Here is a 23085-nt window from a genome sequence, read left to right as displayed (position 1 = left end):
CTAAAATATGCACAACCCCCCAGTTAAATACACACCAATATACTGGCTTTGCAATGGACACCTATTATTTGTAAAAATGAAATATACACTGCAATGACTTGTTCCTAAACTTTGGGGGAAAAAAAAAAAAAAAAAAACACTTTCGGAAATATTATTATCATCTTAACATTTAACACCAAAAGTTTTTTTATTTTTTTATTTTAGAGGTGCTCTGATCACTGATACTGATCACATGGACTTTGATACTGATGCAAACATTATTTCTTTATTTAAAAAAAAAAAAAAAAAAAAAAAGGCTTTTGATTAGAAGTTTGATCAAAATCGAACTGGTTCCGACATTAATGGGATTTTGCTTGCAGTTTAAGACAGTTTGTGCCTCTAGCTGTACATCAGTTACCTATGTGGATGATCGGATCGGTATGTCTGATTGGCCCATTTTACGGCTCACCGACCACGTTATTTTTGCCTTAATGGTGGCCAGTCAATCAGAGCACCTCGACTTTAAATTGTAACTGTCACTACTGAACAGTTTTTGAGTTTTTAAAATGAATTCTTCCCTTTTAAAGTCATAAGATAAAGGCTTATATACTGTGTCCAACCTATAACCTTACTTTAAATTGTATCTATTTCATGTAAATCTATAATAACAGTCACATTCGATCTTGAATCTAAAGACCCCAAGCACAAAGTCGAACATTAATTTTGCATATACCATTTGTCGATTGGTAACTGCCAAATATAGAATCCCATATGGCCAATATTCTAAAATTACACTCACAATTGCTATCTTTGAGTCTCACTAAGAACTTTAAGTATTCTATGAACTGGAGACATTCACTCAGAAGAAGATACAGTAGAATTGTGTACATTTCTTCAGTCACCTTTGTGCAGAAGACTCCACTGCACTGATGCACTTGGCTGTTTGTGGTGGCTGTCTGGAACATATTGATTTTTTCCATAGTTGGTGTGACATTGTCTGCCATAGTTATAGTGTTTACATTTACTTGAATAACTTGAAAATCTCAGTTACACTTTATAATAACAACACTACAACATTAGCTTTAGCTTTAATACATCATGAAGAAAGATTGAATTCATATTAATGCACAAACGGTTTATTAATAGTTTATTAAAGGTCCACCATGTAACTTCTGTGTTGTAGGTTACTTCCTTATCTCAGTGGTGATGTTTTTTCTGTAACACACTTTAGTTTAGGGACCACATTAATAGCTAACTAAGTGGTAATTGGTTTGCTAATTAGCTGTTACTTTGCTATTAGTTGGTGTTAATTAAACACTTATTTATGCTTATTAAGATTTCAGTGTATGAACAAAAAGTCTATTGTAATCTTCACTACTTTAATGGGAAGAAAATAGTTAATGGGATAATACTCGCAAAATACGGCCTTTGTCAAAAATGTGTTGAAAGTACTTCATAAATACTAACAAAGATGTAATTAAGCACTTATTATGCATATTACTATTAACTAGCTCTTAATATGTGATCCCTAATCTAATTTTAATCTTATTTCTTTGCCTGGAATGTTCCAAAGTATAGCATTAAACATATCTCCTATGCATTTGTTCAATTGCAAGTGTTTTGCAGGTGTTTATCTCAAACATACCATAAAAACATGAATCCTTACCATATACATGCTTGCTTCTCCATAGATCTGACCATTAACCTATCTCCATCGTGTTTATTTCCATACTATGGAATAATCAAGGCAAAACAATTCAGACTAGTAACAACATAATTAAGAGGTTATTGTTGGTGTTTTGGGTGAAAATGTAAAAGAAAAAAAAAATCAAATTTTTCTTAAAGCCAGATTACAATTTCCACTTATCACAATTTCATGTACATTCAGTATTTTCACATGAAAACATTTTCTTCTGAAAGTTCACACTTCATTGCAATTGGTTACATTATTCAGGGCTGCTGAGTTTGACCAGTGGGGTGGGTGGGGAAAAGTGTATTTGTTTGAGCATCTGGCTCAATAAAAGTAAATGAGTGAATCACGATATGATGGTGTTACTAAAATAAGATCACGATTCAGTTTTTATCACCACATTGCCCAGCTCTAGTTCAGGTATTTTTTAAAGCTTGGTGTGGTTATTCTGAAGTGTTTTCAAAATACCATGCTTCTGAAATGCAGTAGTGCCCCATGTGTTTTACTTGATAACAGTACATTTTCTTGTGCACTATTGAACTGTGCTTGACCTGGGCATGTGTGGGTAGTACTGGGAGTAACACAGACCATGTGTGCCCCCTCCTCTCTTCCCGACTCCACAAAGCCCTCTCATAAAGTCATTTCCCCTTCTCTCCCACTAAACCTTGTGACCACACAACACAGTCATTCTATCACTGTGGAAAATAATGATATGTTTTATTCATGGGGTAAAATTGTAGAGTCATGCCATTAATATGTACTGTTCAGTGCACCAAATGTAAATCTGCAGAGACCACCTCCTCGTCCCCACAAACTTGAGACTGAAATGTTTCCTTGAAAATATTCCAAAAAAGAGTAAATGTAAAGTGTGATTGTGAAATTATGTATTTATTTGCCTTGTAAATCCAGACTGATATCTCTGTATTTAGTTACAGAGGAATATTTGTCTGCTCAGTCTAATCCACCTTTTGAAAACAGGGACAGTCATCGGTGATCTGACTCACATCTTAGTACTGAAGAAGTGTGTGTTCAGAATCCCAGGTAATCTACTTGTACAGTCTACAGTGTGACTTTTTGGTTTCATGATTCCATAGAAATGGAAAGTTCAAAATATACTTCTATATACTATAAAGTTTTATGCCATATTGTGGAATATTGTAGCCAATGGGACAATATTTCCATGGATACAAGCTGGAGGAGGCCTACTCCAGCAGCAGTCTGGTAAGAGGTTTGTGGAGATTGTGGAGATGCAAGCTCGCTCAAGGACTCATGCTTTTTCTCCATTTTAAGTGGAATGAAATCGTCCACAGGGAAAAAAGGCATGCTTTTATTTTAGTCTCTCTTTAGCTGAAAAGTTACACTGTGGGGCTTTAAATGTCATTAAAGCTGAAACATATTTTCAGCAGTGATATTACATGATTTTTTCTGTTCACACAGGAGTGTAGATCATCAGCTGATTGTCGTACTTGTTTTACTTCCGTGTCTGTTCATTGTTGCCATGGAAACGGGACTTTTCCTTGAACCAGACAAAGATGCCTTTGGTTATCAGTGACCCGGGGTCCACAGAGTCATGAATGCTGAACTGTGCAGCTGAACTGTGGATTTCTTAAAAATAATTCAATCTAACTTAATATTCAGTTTATTTGGTTTCCGAAAATAGAGCAACTCACATTTCATCATATTTCACAGTTTCTGTCTCCGTACTAATTACTCTGCAGAGGCGCAATTTCAATTTCAGGAAACCTTTTTGACGATTTTAGATTAGTTTCATATTTTTATAATATGCATGTTTGTTAATCCTTTATTGAGACTTGACTAAGATTTTAACTGCACTGTGATGCACTTTGTAACATTGTTTAGAAATGTGCTATTCATTGTGCTATTAATTATACCAAATAGATTCTATTCTCCAACTGAGCCCAGTCAGCAGATGCTTTTGCGATGCTTCTTGTCTGTGAGGTACTAACAGAAACTCAGTCAGTTAGTCCAGCAGAAATCTGTTTGCTTTATATAATTTAATTAGGTGTTGAGGATTTCTAAAGTAATGCAGTGAAATAAAAGTACCTTTAACTTTAACATTGTGCAACATTTTTGGGCTAATGTGTACCGATGGAGGCTCTGCCTTAAATGTTTCAGGGAATGGCATTAAACTTATCTATCTCCATGGAGACAAGCAGGTGATACCAATTGATTAAGTTAGAGTGTACTCATCATGTACTTTAAATCCTGCTGTCACCATAAATAATGAATACTGTTGTTGTGCCCTTAGGAAAAACATTTCGCCCGTCTTGCTCCCAGTTTCAGAGCACACTGGTGTATGAACGTGTGTGTGTGAATAGGTGACTGGCTCTTTGATGTATGATGATGCTTGGTGCCTTGAAGATAGAAGAACGCTTTAAATGCTCCGTTCACTAAGTGCAGTTGGCCTTTCTGCGCGTCACGCTGCACTGAAAAAAAAAAAGTTGCTGGATTTGCGTAAAAAAGTTATGGACAGCGGTTGCAGGCAATAAAATTATGTTTAGGCTTTGAAACTTTTTTCGAACCCCTCTACACATATTTTTCTCGGAACATGAACATCACTTTTTCATGTTGATGAAATTTGAATAAATCATGCTGAATATGCATATTTATCTTATGGTACCTTATCATGAAATGTATAAGTATGTATGATTTAATTTAATTGATCTAATTCTGTAAAAGAATACAAAAACAGTCTTTAGTTTTCCACAGATCTGTATTGTCTTAAACAGAATCAAACACAAAGAGAGCACAGGGACAGAGATACACAGTTTGGAGCTGGACAGTGTGAAGATTTATTCCAGTGAAGAAGCTCTGGTCTCTGCCTGTGGACACAGAATAACACATGATGATCACATTCTGATGATCTACTCTGTTGTACATGTTTAAATACATTTAAAGCACTTATTACTACAATAACAGACCAGAACAGAAGAACAAGAACATTAGAACTGTATCTGCAGAAACAAAACTCACCATGTGCTGCTTTTCTTCCTCTAAACACAGTAACAGGGAGGGCATCTGGTATAAAGTCTCCTAGTGCCACATCACCTTCTACAAGTACGATAACAGTTTCAATAGGAAGTTCATTTTGAAAAATTTAAAATAATTTTAGTTGGTTTACTTACTTTGTTCATCTGTGGTCTGTGTTTTGTTGGTTCTCAAACATCTTCCTTTTTTCTGAAACATCAGCTGTAACATTCATGAACTTCCCCACAGCTCCAGCAGAGCTCTGGACGTCACTCTTTGTAGACGACTCTGGAACAAACACATTCAAATCTTAGTACAACTGTCACACCCTTGTAGATGGACAGTCAAAAACAATTTGTTTCAAGGAGTCCTTACATTAACTTTAATTTCAAATAAAACAACACAAACATGTTTTAACAATGACGACATTCTAGGCCGGAGAAGCACATAATAAAATCTTTGAAAAGTCTCACCTCCAGATCAGCTCTCATAATCCTCCTGCTCCACACTGTGTGTCCTCTGCTCCTGGAACTGTCCTGTGTCCTGCTACATTTGAATTTTCCCTCCAAAAGTTTTGGGCAGGAGAATTCCAGAGGGAGGAGCCTCACCAGAAATTATAATAAAGTCATGTTTCCTCAACCTGATTAAAACATGCAAGTCTCACATCGGCCACAATCAAGCGATGTTTGTAAGATTTAAACATGCTTGACAGAGAAACATAAAAAAGTGATGTTATTGTTGTCAAATTTGTTTTTGCAATTTGAGCAACCCCTCTCGGACCATTTTTTCAGTGTGTTTACTCCCAAACATGGCAGAGAAGAGTCATCTCTGCAGAACTCAAAGCCATCCCGCAATATATTTTATGTCACATGGCACACTTACTGCTTAATATGCCAAATACAAACGTATGCCTTCATATGGAGCCCACAGGAACACAGGGCACACACACACAGAAACACTTCGACACCTTCAAATAAGAAAATAAATGAGAAATACAAATCTCTCATTGGCTGCCTTGTTCTTACAGCTGTGACAAAGCTGTGTAAGTCTTTGTAGCCCACATGAGACAGGGCCCTTCATGATTTAAACTCCCCTGACACCTCTTTTGGTCTAAGGCTTTGGTCTCTCTGTGCACATTATTAAAACTGTAAAAACTCTACCACCGGCTGTGAACTAAATTTATTATTTCCGAGAATTCATTCTTCTAAGTAAAAATATTCCTCCAGAGCTGGTCATATTTGCCCAGGAGCTAAGATATTGTCAGATGTGTTGAATCGGTATAAAAACTGAATAGATTTTTCACAGTTAAGGTTTATAGTTTGCGGGCTCCCATAAATATGATAGTTAACTAGAAATGAATAGTAGAAATGTAGAATAGGTTGAAATTTATTGGACTGTCAGCTGGAGCAGACCAGTCATAGGGGAAATTCTCTTATATTTACAGAATAATTCCCTAGACCAGTATTTTAATTATGAACCAAATTGTCCAGTCATGTTTGTCTTATTTGGGCAGTTTTACATTTTACACTATGGGATATTTACTAAGGCACTAAATTACTAGTGCAAACTGAAAAGTTGCATGTGTTATTTGTGGGTGTGTTGATTTTCCATTAGAAACTGCATATCTTATTCCACTGCAATTCTAACATGTAAATGAGAGTTTAGTGTCTGAGCCAAAGGACTGTGCTGTTTCTGCTCTGGGCGCACATGCAGCATACAGAATGATAACTTTGCTCACTGTCATGCCCTTTTCATATGTAACATTTCCTATAGTCATTTAGCCTAATACAATTAAAACTATCTTAAATTTTTATTTTTTTAATCATCAGCTTTACACCGTGCTCATTGCAGTTTCATGCACGTTGTCTTGTCGTATCTAGAGCCAAATCTAAAGACGAATAAAGGAGAAACAGCTGATGCACAGGAGAGACGTGTTTGGAAACTTACTGTACCCTACTATAGAGCTGGTGGAAATGCCGAGTCTGGGAGCTGCATTAGCGTAAGAAAAAGTGTGCAAACAAAGGCGCTGCATACATTTACTATAAATGTACACATCATCATAACATCCTGACATAGTTCTTATAGTTCTTCTACTCTGTAATAGCCAAGTTGTAGTAGTTGTAAGATGTTATGAACTGGCTGGATGTCACCCTTTCATCTTATAATAACTAAATTTAATATATGGCCCTGTCTATAAGCTTCTGAAAGTACTCATTATTAAAAAGCCTTCTTTGTCCAAATGAGATGAGAATTGACGGGGGAGGGCTGAAGGATAATATGAAACATATGGTGCATTAGGCGATGAAGGTTTACTAAAGATGATTACACATGTTCAGGTTTAAGGATTAAAACACAGCATTTCATTAGCACATGTTGCACAACCACATTCAAGTCAATGAAATTTCAGTCACTGAATAGTGCTATCTTTTATTTTTTTATGTTTTAAGTCTTTTACAGAGTTTGAAGTTGGCCTAATCACATGCATTCAGTTAACAGAAATGCTGCAAAATTATAATATATGATTTATTTGTTTTTTAATTTCATTTATTGGAAGTCAACATTTGATTTTCTTGCACAGATCTATTTATGCGTTATCAACTGCCAACCGTAGTTTGACTGCTCATGTGCACAAACACATCTAACCACCACAGAAACATTCCAGTATTAATCACACTTTGTTACACATTATAAATGTACAGGCTGGTAGTCTAAGTTGAGCAGCAATTTAGAAAGGATGGGGTTACTGTAATCAGATTACTTATTAGTCACGTAGTAATCTACAATTAATAGTCCTGCAACTTTTAGTCAATTTTTCTTGATCAAAACCTTGTGCAATCTATGCAACTGTGCCGTAAAACAGTAAAAAATATATAGAAGAAGCCTGTGATGTCGGGGTGACAGATGAAGATCAGCTGTGAACTGAAATAAATAGAAATATTGGTTTGCTGTAGTTTTTTGGAAGTTACTGCTAAATAACTGTTAAATAATAATAATATGTTAAATTAAAATGAAATTACTTATTACATTAAAAATTTAAGTAATAGAGGTAATAACTTAATTATATATATTTATGTATAAGGACTATCGGTGTTCATTAATCAGATTCATTTTTGGTGGCATGTTTTTCAGAACGGCCGAGGTTATCTGATGAAGCAGTCATTTTGATGAAGTTGCCTAAATGGAAGTTACTACCAGACTAGAGATTAGTGGAGATTTTTAATAGTGATAAAATCTTGTGACATAAATCATATTGGCACCACACTTGGCATTTACATACAGTACTTGTCTCATCATGAACAGGAAGACAAATGGGTACACCTGTAGAACCATGACAGAGACTCCTCCTGCTGGTGAGGAGTGTAATTACAGTTAATCCATAAATACACTGTATTGTATGCTGTCTAACTTCTGGCAGTTCCTCTTGGATTCTCAGAACAGCCTAAATTCCTCTTTCTCTCTGCAATACACATAAAGTTCAGATCTTTATCTATATTGTGCCTCTGAGGCTTTGGTAAGTCACATGGGCACCCTCTACCCAGCCTCCTGGAAGCAGGTTTACCACAACAAAGAGGGCTTCACTGCAGTCCTGTGCATGTGAACTCAGTAGGACTGTTATTGACCATGAACATGAGCTTTACATACACTTACATAAATCTGGATATAATATTTATGAAGTTCAACATTTGCCTGCCCAGGTGGAAACTTGGGCTATAACCTGGTACAATGCATCTCTCCTATAAAGGTTAATGTATGTTGTCGTGTGCACTGTTCTTGTCTCTTCAAATCAATAAACAAAAACATTAACTTTGAGGTAGGCCTGTCACGATAACTTATTTCAAAGCATGATATATTGCTACAGATATATACTGTGATAAACGACAATATTGAAACTACTTTATGTCACTGACACAATAACAAGAACACAAGAATATTCATCACCACTCATTTAGTTTGAGACCAGCTTTATGAAATTGCCAGTTGGTGTGTCATAAACTTTGGTATAAACTGAACTGAAATGACTCATTTTTGCTTCTAAAATTCTCACAATGGTTATATTTTAGTTTATGATTGATTTGATCTTTTTTTTTTTTTAACAAGTTAATATTTATTCTCATGTTTGTGTCTATGGCAAATCCCCAAAGCACAGTATGCGCCTCACTTCATGGTTGTTGCTATATATGTTTTGTTTAACTTGTATCCCCGCTATCTACTCACTCCAATGGTTTTCTCTCCTCCCTCGCTGTTCTGTCTTTATCCCCCTCTCCTCTCCTCTTTCTGTCTCATCCCATGTTCTCGTTCACTCTCCTCTCCCCCCCTCCTCCTCTGTCCACTCCCTCCTGTCCCATAGTGACAGGAAAGCCCTTTTTCGTTGTGTCCAGTTTCTCTCATCGCTGGTTGTTTGGATGGGAGGGCTGCTCCTTCTACGGCTGGGCGGGTTTCTTCTTTGGCTGTGGCAGTCTCATCACCATGACGATGGTCAGCTTGGACCGCTATCTGAAGATTTGTCATCTCAGCTATGGTATGTGCAAGTATAATCTTCTCATCCAAATTATGGATTTTAGTTAAGACTGTAGGAGATATAAGGACGTCTTGACCAACTAAAGAAATATACCTATGCATTCATTCATTGACTATAAGAAAAAAAAATAAAAAATTTGTAGTGTATTTAAAAGTAATTAAAAAGGTTTACAATATCAATGCCCTTGATATAATACAGACTAATTTAAATTGCAACTGAATAAATTGTCATATTTCTTTCTCCAAATTCTGAACTCATGCTTTTACTGACAGAGGATTGGCTGTGGACGCCTTAATTAAAAAGACCCAAGATGATCATTGACAATTAGAGATCACTGAAGCGAGATATTTAATATTGACAATTAGAAAATCAATATCTTGATTCAGTTATCACTGTTAATTTCATACGGCCCTACGATGACCTTGACCGTATCTAACCCAAACTGTTCACACATTTACAACTCTACTTAAAGGTGCATTGTGTAAATTTCATGATGGAGGGCCCATCATCAGCTTGTTTCTATGGATACATCACTGCTCTGTCTATAATATTCCACATGATGATATTCATCAGCTCTGCCTTACATTTATTTATTTAACTGGTGGTTTTATAGCTCAAAAATACTGAGAAGAACAGGCATTCAAACTGTGAGCAGGGTCACCTCTCCATAGATCTAACCTGTAATTCGGTCTGGTTTGGTCTTCATGAAGATAGAAAGGTTTAATATCATACTGTGAAACATTCCAGACGAAGCAATAGCATCTTCATGGAGAAAAGCATTTGATGAACCCTCCACCAGAAATGCTACACAATGCACCTTTAAAGAAGAAGAAGAAAAAAAAAAGTAGAATTAAACAGTGCAGTCATTCCAAAAAGTACAATAAACTAAAGACGCCTCCTTTCTGTTGTGGTTAGTACATACCATTTTAAACCTAATAAAATATTCACTTGACTAATAAAACCTTTGTTGACTAAGAAGCTTTTGACTGATACTTAACTACTTTTTCAAAGGCATACAGCCCTTTTTTCACTGACTTGTGCTACTAACAACTAAATGAGTACTTTATGATACATTTTGCCACGTTTCAAGTATGTTTTCATCATTAATAAGCCCATTGAGTAGCCTGGAATTGTGTATATTGTATTATTAGCCAGGCTGGCGCCACTTAGTGCCTTCGCTCTATTTCATTTCTCTCCAGCGACTAGGTCAGGAATCAGAATACACTGGATGGTTTGCAAGAACTCTGGAAGTGCGAGTTCGGGCACCAGCCAATCAGCAAAGAGCCATATATTCTGTGTTAGCAACGATTCCTGAGATCGAGGATTTAATGCCGGAATAAAGAGAATAATTGGTGAATTTCATCAAGGGGAAAGATGTTACTGCCACTTCTTCCTATGGGATTTGGGAAAAACTTAATATACCAGTTAGCCCCATTAGCGGCGCATTACATGCATCACGACCAAATAGCAGCGACTGGTTAAATGATAAGGTCTTGCGAGGTCAGATGTTTTCTATGAAGTGAAATGAAGTGAAACTGGCTGATGAATCAGGCTATTGCATTGTAGCTAATACCACAAATGTACTAGAAGGTCTTGATGAGTTGACAGAGTAAGTACAGACAACCAGCATGTTCAAAGTATGCATATTAAGTTACTAATAGATATTATTTATATATTAGAGTAATTACCAAAAAGTTACCCTGACATTTATCCTTAAATGTGGTCTACAACCTTTAGTCAATTCTAAAGACCCTAACTGTCAAGTGAAAAGATTATAAAGACACTAAGACACTGACCGCTTCATTTGCTGGTTTCAATTGACACCAGTTCTCAATATAAATCAATAGAACTAAATTAAGGCACAGTTCAGAGTACTCAAGGAAGTCTGAAATCAGCATTAGAGAGAAACCTCAGTCATGACATTTGTTTACTCTCTCAACTCTTATAAACTCTCTTCCCAAAGTTATAGTTAACACAAAGGCATCCATCTTCCTTATCAGTATTCACGAGTGAGTCTCTTCTGTGACTGGCTTCCCACATCTTATCTGACACATGTGATTTATGGCATGGCACTAATGCAGTCTACGTCACATGGATCTAATGAAGTTATATTAACTGGAACCTGATTTAAATACCCATGAAGTTTAGTTAATAGATTGATATAGTTGTTCTGAATATCTGTCTATGGAAGAATAATGACAAACGATTAGCACTCTGAGAAAAATGAGTGAGGCTTCTATCTGTGTACCTAGAGCAAGAAGAATTTATTTTTTTATTTGAGTAAGTTATGGGATTGTGTAGGCTTATGACTAGGACCAAGATTAGATTTGGATAAGGCTCCGAGGTGCTATGTTGCTCAAAGGCATATTTAGACTTGTTGATTGATCCACGATTAGCACAGTGGTACTTCCAGCTAAACAGGAATTCTATGTATTTCAATGGAGAAATCATGTAGCAAAAATATAATATTTATAAATTAACTTGATTTGTGTAACTTGTATGTTGGTGTCTTGAAAAATACTTTGTAGTCTGAAATTGGCAGCTATATTTTAATTAATGCTTTCACAATGATAATGACGGCAACTTCCAGAACCTAGACGGTATAAAGAAGTGGAGTGTGACGTCACCCATAATGTTTGGCTCCAGTCAAATGAAGCTCACAAGGCAAACAAAAACGAATTAGGAATAGGAATTTATTTATGTACAAAATAGCCAAATAAAAAAAAACAAAAAACACCAGGATCATGTAGCATGGAGCAGTCACAGTGAGAGAGGTGACAATTTTTCATTGTAAAGTCAATTAGGCCAGAGTCGATGGAACAGAAAGTGCCCCCCAAGTTCATGTCCTATATGGAATGTGCCGGTGAGCAGGTTAGCTATGTCCATTTATATATACTGTCTATATTTCAGAATAAGGTCAATATCACTGATGCCAGTATTAGACCATGTTACCCATCCCACAGTATAAAATTTAGTCAAATGTATCTAAACGTGAAAAAAAAAAAAAAAAATTCTGTAAGTGCTATCTCTTGCTCCGACAGGCACCTGGCTGAAGCGGCACCATGCCTTCCTGGTGTTGGTGTTTATCTGGGTGTATGCTGCGTTTTGGGCGACGATGCCCCTGCTGGGCTGGGGTCACTATGCGCCTGAGCCCTTTGGGACCTCCTGCACTCTGGACTGGTGGCTGGCTCAGGCCTCTGTGTCTGGACAGAGCTTTGTCGTGTCCATCCTCTTCTTTTGCCTCATCCTCCCCACCATCGTCATTGTCTTCTCTTACGTCAAGATCATCTTTAAGGTGAAGTCCTCTGCAAAGGAGATCACCAACCTAGATGCACGCATCAACAAAAGCCAGAACCTGGAGATGAAGCTCACTAAGGTATCTAGATACTATGGAGAATTATTGCAATGACAGTATTCAGATAATGTAAATAACAACCTGTAAACAATGTGCCTGTAGATGTCTTGTTTTGGTTTAAGTGAACTAAAATGGAAAGTGAATTAACCACAAAAAGGACAAATCTTAGACCTTGGAGATTGTTTTTAGTTTTATATTTTATTTTGTATAAGGACTATATGTTTATTCACTTATAGCGGTCTTTTTTATTTTATTTTCAGTTATTGAGTAAATCCTTGGCATTCCAATTTTGCACATTTCAAAAACAATTGTGATGTGTATTTCTTGATGCAATTTCTACTTCAAGTCTTGTCACAGATTTTGTCACAACCTTTCCTGGCAACCAAATTCAAATTAAAAAAAAGTTTACTGTCAAGTCTTCAAACGAAACATGAAGAATCAAAATTCGAAAGTCAAAGTGTTCTTTGGGGAGACGCAGATTCTTAGCTTCCTGGCAGTCTGGTGGGTAGAGAGGGGAGAGAGTTCAGCATCCTAACAGCCTGGTGGATGAAGCTGTTAGTGAGTCTGGTGGTGCAGGAACAGTACCTGTACCTCCTCCCGGAGGACAGGAGGCTGAACACATTGTGTGCGGGGTGACTTGCATCACTTGTGATGGCTTTGCGGGTGAGGCGGGTGGTGTATATGTCTTGTAGGGAGGAGAGTGGTGCACCAGTGATCTTTCCGACTGAGTTCACTATGTGCTGCAGGGCTCTCCTGTCATGGTCAGTGCAGCTTTGCCCCACACAGTGATGCAGCTGAAAAGTGGTTCCTCTATAGAATGTGGTCATGATGGGTTTTGAGGCCCTTGCCCACTTGAGTTTTCTCAGGCAGTAGAGGAAGTGCTTAGTCCTGCTGACATTCAGCTGGAGGTTGTTGTCTCTACACCACATGGTCAGAAGGTCGACCTCTTTCATGTAGTGAGTCTCGTTGCTCCTGGTGATGAGACCCACCAGAGTTGTGTCATCCACGAACTTCACAAGGTGGCTGGTGCTGTAGGTTGTTATGCAGTCATGTGTCAGGAGGGTGAAGAGCAGAGGACTAAGCACGTAGCCTGTGGTTTCTGGCTGAGGAAGTCTAGCAGCCAGTTGCAGAGGGATGTGCAGAGACTCAGGTTCTTGAGTTTGCAGATGAGTTGTTGTGGTATTAAGATGTTGAATGCTGAATAAACTTCTTTGGGCAATTAATTCATAAATATCAAGGCCAAATATTCAGTGTTTGTGCTGCTCTCATACAAAAGACCAACGTCAGAACTTTTAAAATCTGTTTTTTGTATATTAAAGGTGAGGACTAACAGAGCTGCATAAGGTTCTTCCATTATGGATGGACTTTTATTATTGAATGCCTTAAGTACTTTAAAATTTGAGTGAAGTTGGATCAAGTTTGTTTTTAAATAAATGGAGACAAGTATGTAGGAGATTGAATTACCTTTGAAAACATGTGATACATATTTAGATTTTTTATTTCTCAATGTCTGTATTAGAAATACAAAATACTTCAAGGTCCTATATTACACAAAACTGACTGTTGTTAGCTTTAAGCCATGTTATAATGTTCTTAACTCACCAAAAACATACCCACAGTTGTCTTTTGTTTCATTCACACATGTTTGAGTAACCCTTATTATTAGTCTGTCTGCATCTCCAAAGTTCAAAATGCTCTGTTCCAACTTGTGATGTCATGTAGTGGTAGTTTGCAAGTTCACAGCTACATTTTACCTTTACTTTAGTAGATATTGGAATCATTCAAATGATTCTAGTGAAGGTGTATGGAGTTTAAAAACACAGTGGAGCACTTTCTGTATTAAGCACAACTCCACGTATGTTTGTGATGAGAAAATATTATTCTAATAATCAGAAAATAGTGTAACATAGGCCTTTTAATGTACACATATTTTCTGAAAAACTGTACAGTCTTGGTTTTATAAAGTTCTTTCCCTACTTGCAGGTGGCCATGCTGATCTGTGCGGGCTTCCTAATAGCTTGGATCCCATACGCGGTGGTTTCCATGGTGTCGGCTTTCGGAGAGCCAGACTCTGTCCCCATCCCTGTGTCCGTCATCCCCACTCTACTGGCCAAGTCCTCAGCCATGTACAACCCCATGATCTACCAGCTGGTGGACCTCAAGAAGTCCTGCGCTAAGTCCTCCTGCTTCAAGGTCCTGGAGAAACGCAGCAGCTTCCGGAAGTCCAGGTATAACATGAGGGGAATGTGTCTGACAAGAAGAGGTCCACACAGGAATATTCTGGCTTCTGTCCCGTTCAATTTGATTATAAACTTAACAGCATCAAAAATAGTCATTCTAAAATATAAGAAAACATAGAAACATGGTCTGGGCTGGTTCAAATCTATGACATTTGTGGATCATTATTTCATATTTTGGATCTTTTAAACAGTTATTTATTAAAAAAAGAAAAAAAAATGAAAAAGGTCATCTGCCTCTTCATGGTCATCACAGAAAGTGCTGCCTATGGATAGCTGCAGTTCACACTAGTAAACAGCACGTTTTTTTTTTTTTTTTTTTAAAGTAATGGCATTTTGATATCAGGACAATAAAGATATGCATGAATCATTCTAAATACAACTTTGAGTGTATAAATGAGAAGAGAAAGCAACTATAACATGGTTGAAAGCTCTTAAATGGCATCTTTCCCCTTGAAATGAATTTCCCGTGGTCACAATTGACTGGAGCGTATCCAAAACAACAATTCAATCTCATGTTCATTCTGAGGTGAGCGTGATATTTGATTGAGGATTTCTTGAGGAAAAACTTATGCTTGCCTTTGCCATGGTTCCTGCTAGAATAATGTTATGATGCTTGTCTTTCTGAAGGTATTTAGTAATGCATCATCATTAATTATGCATTCTACAGATGTTTAAAGTGCCCTATGTAACTTTTTGGTTGGGAGTCCTTCACCTGCTTGGTTCTATGGGTTTGTTGTTGCTCTGCTTGGAATGTTCCACAGTATGACATTACACAGCTCTACCTTACATTTATTCAATTACAAGTGGTTTGATAGCTCAAAAATAATTAGAAAAAAAATGGATTCTGACTGTGAGCGGGGTCACCTCTCCAGATCTGATCTGTAACTTGGTCTAGTTTGGTCTTCATGAAGACAGATTGCTTTATCGTTTGAACAGACATTTATATTATCTGCCTTGATTAACTACTCAGTGTACATCAATGAAGTAATAATATATAATCAAAGGTGAGTACATTTATTTGAAAAACCTCTGACTAAAATTGTACTTCATAGATCAGAAACTCTTAGAAACAGTTTCCTTGAGTAAATGTTTTGATCATTCTTTCGGATATGACAAAAAACTTTATTTGGCAATATATATTTTTCATTAAATTTTATGATCTTTTTTTCTGAAAATACTAGATGTTATGGATTATTTAATGCTTTGTCCTTCCAAATACATTCACTTCAGAGTTGAAACAGTTTTATCCGGACTCATACAACAACTGTGACATGAATAGCAGTTTCTCAAAATACTTTTTAACCAATACTTTAATATTTTTTGGACCCTTACTTTTGTACTTTTTGAAGCATTGGCACTATCATCATTAACACTTAACATAGGGTGATTTGGCATGTATTTTGAGTTGTTTACTTGTAGCCTGCTTGTCACACTAACTATGACATACTGTGGTGCGTATATTGATTTGAATCACTTTGGATTTAAGAACCACATCGACCTGTAGTGGCGGTAAATGCAGCATTACTCGGATGATCTCTGGCTGTTCTACCCACTTCTGTGTGTAGTAATTATAAGTGTCAAAGTTCAGTTTGGGATGTGGGTTTTCATCACATTTTCAAGGTCTTCCAGCAGTAATGGCTTCCCAAGCACTCTCCTCCACTTAATTTTAGAGCAGTTTCTTGTGAGATCCTAACCTTCCAGGCAGTGTTAACACAAGTCTCAGAGAGTGTGGAATGTGCCAGCTGCTTAGACTTATATGAACAGCTAGACCACTTCTCTGCTTTCCATTTGTGGATATAGTAAATTACAGCTTTCATCTTAATTCACTTAATCTCAAAGAGTATTTTATTATTATTATTATTTTTTTTTTCCAGTTTAGACAGACTGTAAGAGTCCACTAACCTCCTTACATTTAAGTTCATTGATGGGTCTTAACTTCCTCTTTATAGACTGCAACATTTGAGGACACTTCACCAGTCAAAAGATATTATTTTGTGACTTATAAAACAGAAACAGGTTTGAAGTGGTCCAAAGTTATTCATCTTATTCTTATGCATTCTGAGGATCCTAATAATTCACTGTGATGACAAGTCTTTAAAGAAAAGGCAACTCAAAGACCAATGTGGTGTTGTGATAAGAAATAAAAACAAAAACAAAAAAAGAATTATATGACACACAGCAGTTTATATTGACCTCAATTTTGACCTTATTTTAAGCTGCTTATACAATATGTCTGTACTGTGGCAAGACAAATTTCTGCTCAGATACATGGGAAAAAAATTATCTGTGGCATCTATCTACACGGCGAGAAGCAGGTGCCAGCAGCAGGCCAGGTTACAGGTCATTATGTACTTTGGTTGAGAGCGGTGAGAAGGAGTGTATTGACAGTTGTGAGTCCAATTAGCTTGGTGTGAAAAATCTGATACAACACAGTAGGTTACAAACACAGGAGCAGTATCTTTAATATATATGCCAATTTATTACTCCTGGATATCCCCTAACCCCTGTGCTTTTTCCTGTACAGATTTTACTCCATTGCGGGCTCACTAAAGGACACAGCAGTCAAAGACTCTCCTATGGAGATGTGAGCGTTGGCACTGACTCTCCCCTGGGCTCCCCCTGCAGCCTGTGGACCTGGCCTGCTTTGCCTTGCTTCCCGCTCACCTGCCCTCCTGCCTCTCACACGCTGCCTACACATGAAGCGTCACCCTGGGGTCCTGCGCCCATCTGCCCCCCCACTCACCATTACACAGACTCTAGTGTACAAACCACCTCGTGATTTGTGAGCTTTCTAGATGTTTCTCAGCACACTGCCCTATGGTACAAGAAAGACTCTGAACACACTCAGGCTGAAAATGTGAAATTATTTTCCTAATTGATATTGACTTTGTAAGTGAAGACAGAGAATCCTACGAATGGTTTCAGGAGTATATCTGTTGCAAGTGCAGGTCACCATGTTGTGTTTTCCCATTGTGGCTGAAGACTTACATCATTCATCTGAATACATACATGTTTCTATTTACATATATGTTTACAATGACAGTTGTGTCTGAACATAACTGATGGCTTGTTTTTGGGCCAAAGTAATCACTGGGTCTTGTGCCCCTGTATACAGAGCCTGAATGTTCAGTGCTGAAATGCACTGAATGTGTTTTAGATTATTCCATACTAAGCCAAAGTGTTGACAATATAACTCATAAACAACATAAAGCTTCCCTCAGCCTCAGGTGTAAACCAAGCTCTTGAAAATAATGTCACCTAAATTATTCCATTTGGGACATATAGCCACCCCTTTTTATCCTAAAAATGATGAACTCATAAATGGAATTCCTGGATATAATTTCCTAAAAACTGATTTATATGGCCCCAATAGAAAATTACTATGCCCACCGCCTGAATCAGACTTGTGGTGATTTGTTTGCCGTGTCTCAGTGAGTAAAGCTCCAAGTAAACATTCCACATGAAGCCCTCTTTGTTCTCAGTGTTTGAACATGTCCTGAGCACCTGCCCAACCCTGCACTCCCGCTGCAGCAGCGCCCCCTGTGATCCAAGTGTGTCCTGTAGACATGTGTACTCACAATTGAATGTGTTCCATGATGTATTGTAAAGAACACTTAAGTCACATGACATAGATAACTTTGAACTTTGAACTCTGAAAGTGGATCAATCAGAACAAAACATGAGACACTTTACTGAGTAAGACCTGTGTTGACTGTCAAGAGAGCCACTTTGTTATTTTCCCCTTTCTTTGACCAGTTTCACTCAATATGCAAACCCTGTGTGTGATTGTTTTTGTATATAATGCTCCACATGATTATTTTGTCTTGTCTGTGTAGTTCACCCATTGGTCATCCAGCCCCACATAGAGTTGTGTTTGAAACGGCAGCCTGTGTCACAGATGTCCAGTGCATCACACAGAAGCTTATGCTCAGTGGGTATTCTGATGAAGGTCACATTCTTCACTCATGGTTTTATTTCTCATCCTTAGATTCTTTAATAGTTATTATGTCTGATTTTACACTGGAAAACTCAATTTGACCAAGCAAGACTAGACCAGACTAGGAAAGGAAAGGAAAATGAAAAGAAAAGGTCTGGCTGCTCTAGAAAAGCAAAAACATACTTTGAAAGTATTTTGAATAAGAACATAAAAAAAGCTATTGAAAGTGTGTTAATGATGTATTTATAAATAGTACCAAGGTCATACACACATACAGCTAATTGTACGCTTTGGTTTGGAGTGTTGCCCTATATTGATAGTACAATTACACATTAATATATGCCATATTAAATTGCACTATTTGTACTTGTGTAGATAAACTCATTGAATTGTGCAATAACTGATGTAATACTATTGTAATGTGTGATGTATTTGGATTATAAGAGTCACCTCCCACAACAGCAGTTTTTTTTTTTTCTTTTTTTATGTTACAGCTTCTCAAATTGAATGAGAGTTATTACAAGAAGTAAGAAGGTCATCACTCTGATCAAATATGTTTTCAATAATGATCATCTCTCTGTGACAATCACAAATTGAAGGTACAGTCCATATTGTGAGTCATTCATGCGTTTGGGTGATGTGAATCCATTGCTCTCACTGTTGATAGTAGAGGAGATGTGGATGGGCTGGTGTTATGTGGACATACTGACTCAGGTCTTCAATCGATGGTTCAATGAAATCTGGAGCCTCTTTGCACACACATGTAGTCTTTAATGATCCTTTTTTATCCTTTGTCTCAGAATGTATATTTTTGTGCTTTGTATACCATTGGTTTGTACCTCATGTGTAAGCACTATGTTATTTCTGTGAACATTTCATATACATGGCTGTTATCATAAAGATAAGCCCAATGAACACCAAGGAAACACAAATAAACTATTTCACTACATTTCTGCAAAGCCACTTCTCTTCTGATTTTGAATTTTGGTGCAGGGGCTAACAGATGTGGTAGCCTGATTTATTAGCTGGTTTCACTTCGTGTAAACCGTCTGACCTCACAGCATTAGTATTCATTTGCTCGAAGGTAGGCAGGTACTTTTTTCATTTAACCTATCTCTACTATTTGGTCATGACGTGTGTAATGCGCTGTTAATGGGGCTAACTGGTATATTAATCTTTTCCCAAATCCCATAAGAAGGGCAATAACGTCTTTCCCCTTGATAAAATTCACCAAACATTTTCTTTGTTACGGCTTTAAATCCTCGATCTCGGAAACTGCCAACACAAAATATATGGCACTTCACTGATTGGCTGGTGCCACTTATGGGGTTTTTGCGAACCGTCTGGTGTATTCTGATTCCTGACCTAGTCGCTGGAGAGAAATGAAATTGAACGGAGGCACTAGGTGGCACCAGCCTGGCTACTGATGTGGAGCCAGTCAGATAAAATACACATAAGCAAAACAAATAACAGACTTTAAAAAAAATAAAGTCAGATATTATAGTAATACACACAGCATGTGTTTTTCAGATTTTTTTCTTTCATATTTTCCCAGAAGCCTTTCCTTGCTGACGCAGATAAAGATTATCATGAATAATTGCCCTGCAATTTGATGTCACGTAAAGGCCACTGTTTCAGTAAATACAAGGGTAGCTTTGTAGCAATCTTCTTCTGGTTTTACACCTTATCATAAAAGAGTACTGTCATTGGAACACAGTCTACTGTATGTGAGGCAAAGGTAGCAGTTTGATTCTGTGTGGATTAGTCACATGGGATCCAGATATCCCATTCACATTCTATACACAACTATGTCACAAGACCTTATCAGTAAAGACACTGCAGATTACCTAAATTGAAAATAACAGGTTTTCATGTTTTTTTTTTAAATAATTTCTTTGCCTTTAAATATTTAATATTTAATAACCTCTACATAAGGGTTTGTTGTGCAGCAAATAGTTTTCTTTTTTATTCATTACTGAACTTTTTTGAAAGAGTACACACTTTTGTCACTGTGTATTTCCTGCTTCTGGTTTCTTTACTATAGCTGATCTGTGACTTACCACAGCAGGCGGTTCAATCCTCTTACCCAATAGTGCACCTTACCTTGCACTGCCTGGAGCTGAACACCAGGATGAGGTCTGGTTTAATGTGAGTGTGAAATCAACTCACTCCAAAGTTGGTGTTGCACTTTTGATTCCAGCCCTGAGGTGCCATAACTTTAAATCATCACTGAAGAAAAAAGTTTGGCTTCATTTGCGCAGGATAGATGTTACACATGAAATGTTTTAAAGAATGAGGAGAGACATTCAGCATATTGTGTAAATGTGTAATTCCAAACTGACTGAGACCTGCGCAATGAGACTTTTTTTTCCTCTCTGTTTTATTTATTTGTTTTCTTTAGCTTTTATTGGAAAACCACCATGTTTGTTTTAATATGGACAGACTATGTTTAATATGAATATAGGATATGAAAAGTGCTGACCGGCAAAGACAAGACCCTCACATGTCCTACAACCTAAACCACTCTAGATTATTATGCAGTTCTCTTTTCCTTACACCTTAAATATTTTCTTACTCTCATGAAATTCAGTTGCCTTAGAACCACACAAGGGCTAGTCGCAATTAACAAACTACAATATTTGTCAAAAAAAAACAACCCACAATCTTTTTAAGAATACTAGAGAGCATCCAAAGCATAGACTGTATAAAGAAGTGTGACGTCACCCAGTGTTCAGCTCCAGTCAAATGAAGCTCACCGAGGTTGGCATAAGGGCAAATTTGGAGCAGAATTCCTAAACAGAAATAGGAATTGATTTACAGACAAAAAAACTGAATAAAAACAAGTTGATTTACAGACAAAATAGCTGAATAAAAACACCAGGATCATGTAGAGTGAGTTAATATGAATATTTTAAAACCAGAAAATGAGGAGCCTGACAGCAGCAGTTCAGGGGTGACTTTTTTTAATATAAAGTGAAATGAAGCGCCCATGCACACATCCTATTTAGAATATGTCGGCTAGCGGGTCATCTATGTACGTTTACACATAAAGTATACAGGCTATGGTCCCAAGGGATAGAAGTTATAATTGGTTGCCACGGTAGCATGTTAGCCTCTGTTTCTATGAACAGGCATACATTTTTTAATGTTTTATTTTATGATCTAAGTTGAAAAAAGGCTAGCAGGTGACTTTTTTTTGTTTGTTATTTCTGCTACATGTTAACTAACCCAAAACATTTTCCTACCCTTAACTATTTTCCTTACTTTGGAAAGGATAAATGGTCACATGTTTATATGGCCCTGGATAAGTGGAAGAAAATGGATGGATGGATTTTTTATGGCGCTTTTCCACCTTCAAGACACTCAAAGCACTTTACATTAAGAAATCATTCATCCAATCATCAGCAACCTGTCATTCAGTGGATCTGACTTCTCTATCTTTGATGTGTATGTCAAGAGCAGGATTCAAACTGCCAATCTTGATCAGTGGGGAAACACTCCGTCAAATGGAGGGCAGGAGCTCAGTTGGTGAAAGCGTTTGTCTACTGATATTATGAGTTTCTGGTTGCTGTATAAGAAAAGAGGTGAGGACCACAAGAGCATTTTCCGGTTTAATATAAATACATACAGAGGTCTGGCTCTGTGTCAAGATCAGACAGTTTTTATATGCTGTGGTGGACAACAGGGGTGAAGCTCATGTCAGATGGAGTGATCAATACATGGTCAGGCAACAACTGTAGTCGCAACAACCAATGGTCTAACAGACTTACTCTCATACTCCTTATATGAAGCTGGTTTGTCCTTCAACTGACATAAAATACATACCATCATCCACTGATCAGAAGGTTGTTTGTATTCACCCTGTGTGTCTGTGTGTCTGTCCACCCACAATAATTTCACCATTTATGAACAGATTGTCACCAAATTCGGTACATGGGTCAAGCCCCCGTGCCCGATGCTGCAAAAAAGGTTTGGTGACTATATAAGGTCATTTGAGGTCACACGGGTCAATTGAAAGGTCACGCCATTATAAAGGATAGGCAATTTTGGCAAATTCTGAACCATCTGCAGGCTGAAATATTCACCCAATCATCACACAAGTTGGCACACACATAACCAGGGTACACTGGATGTTACAGGTTGAAACCGGTCAAGGTCACTTGAAGGTCAAGGTAACCAACGTCAAATTTGCATCTTTGGTCATAACTCCGTGAGGGATCAAGCTAGAGCAACAGGAGTGGTCTCAAAATCTCCCGAAAATTATTATCTATTTATAATTCTACGCACTTGTAATGTAAAATATGAATAGTTTTCGAGATAATCACTATTCATCTTTCAGTGTTTGCCATAAAAATTCTAATTGAAACAGAAATAATT

At 37.3% G+C, this 23085-nt stretch overlaps 1 protein-coding gene and 1 long non-coding RNA gene across 2 annotated transcripts in view; one reads left to right on the top strand and one right to left on the bottom strand.

Annotated features, from left to right (window-relative positions):
- opn5 (opsin 5) overlaps positions 1-17508 on the top strand; it is a 53717-nt gene extending 36209 nt beyond the window's left edge. Inside the window, exons 4-7 of the mRNA XM_020924646.2 lie at positions 9006-9176; positions 12218-12552; positions 14515-14759; positions 17296-17508. Coding sequence (XP_020780305.1) covers positions 9006-9176; positions 12218-12552; positions 14515-14759; positions 17296-17359 — 815 coding nt within the window. The 3' untranslated portion in view covers positions 17360-17508. The remainder of the gene's footprint in view (positions 1-9005; positions 9177-12217; positions 12553-14514; positions 14760-17295) is intronic.
- Positions 4385-5234, bottom strand: LOC129407683 (uncharacterized). Its single transcript, XR_008631666.1, has 4 exons — positions 5131-5234; positions 4816-4945; positions 4664-4738; positions 4385-4512 (listed from the first exon to the last, which is right to left on the bottom strand). It is a non-coding gene; the product is annotated as an uncharacterized LOC129407683 (long non-coding RNA).
- Positions 17509-23085: the final 5577 nt, after the last annotated feature.

Source organism: Boleophthalmus pectinirostris, unplaced genomic scaffold (assembly GCF_026225935.1).
Source record: "Boleophthalmus pectinirostris isolate CB_2022bp ecotype Guang Dong unplaced genomic scaffold, ASM2622593v1 HiC_scaffold_13, whole genome shotgun sequence".
Lineage (NCBI taxonomy): Eukaryota > Metazoa > Chordata > Actinopteri > Gobiiformes > Gobiidae > Boleophthalmus > Boleophthalmus pectinirostris.
The sequence above is the reverse complement of the archived record's forward strand: the minus strand, read 5'-3'. Positions and strand labels throughout refer to the sequence as shown.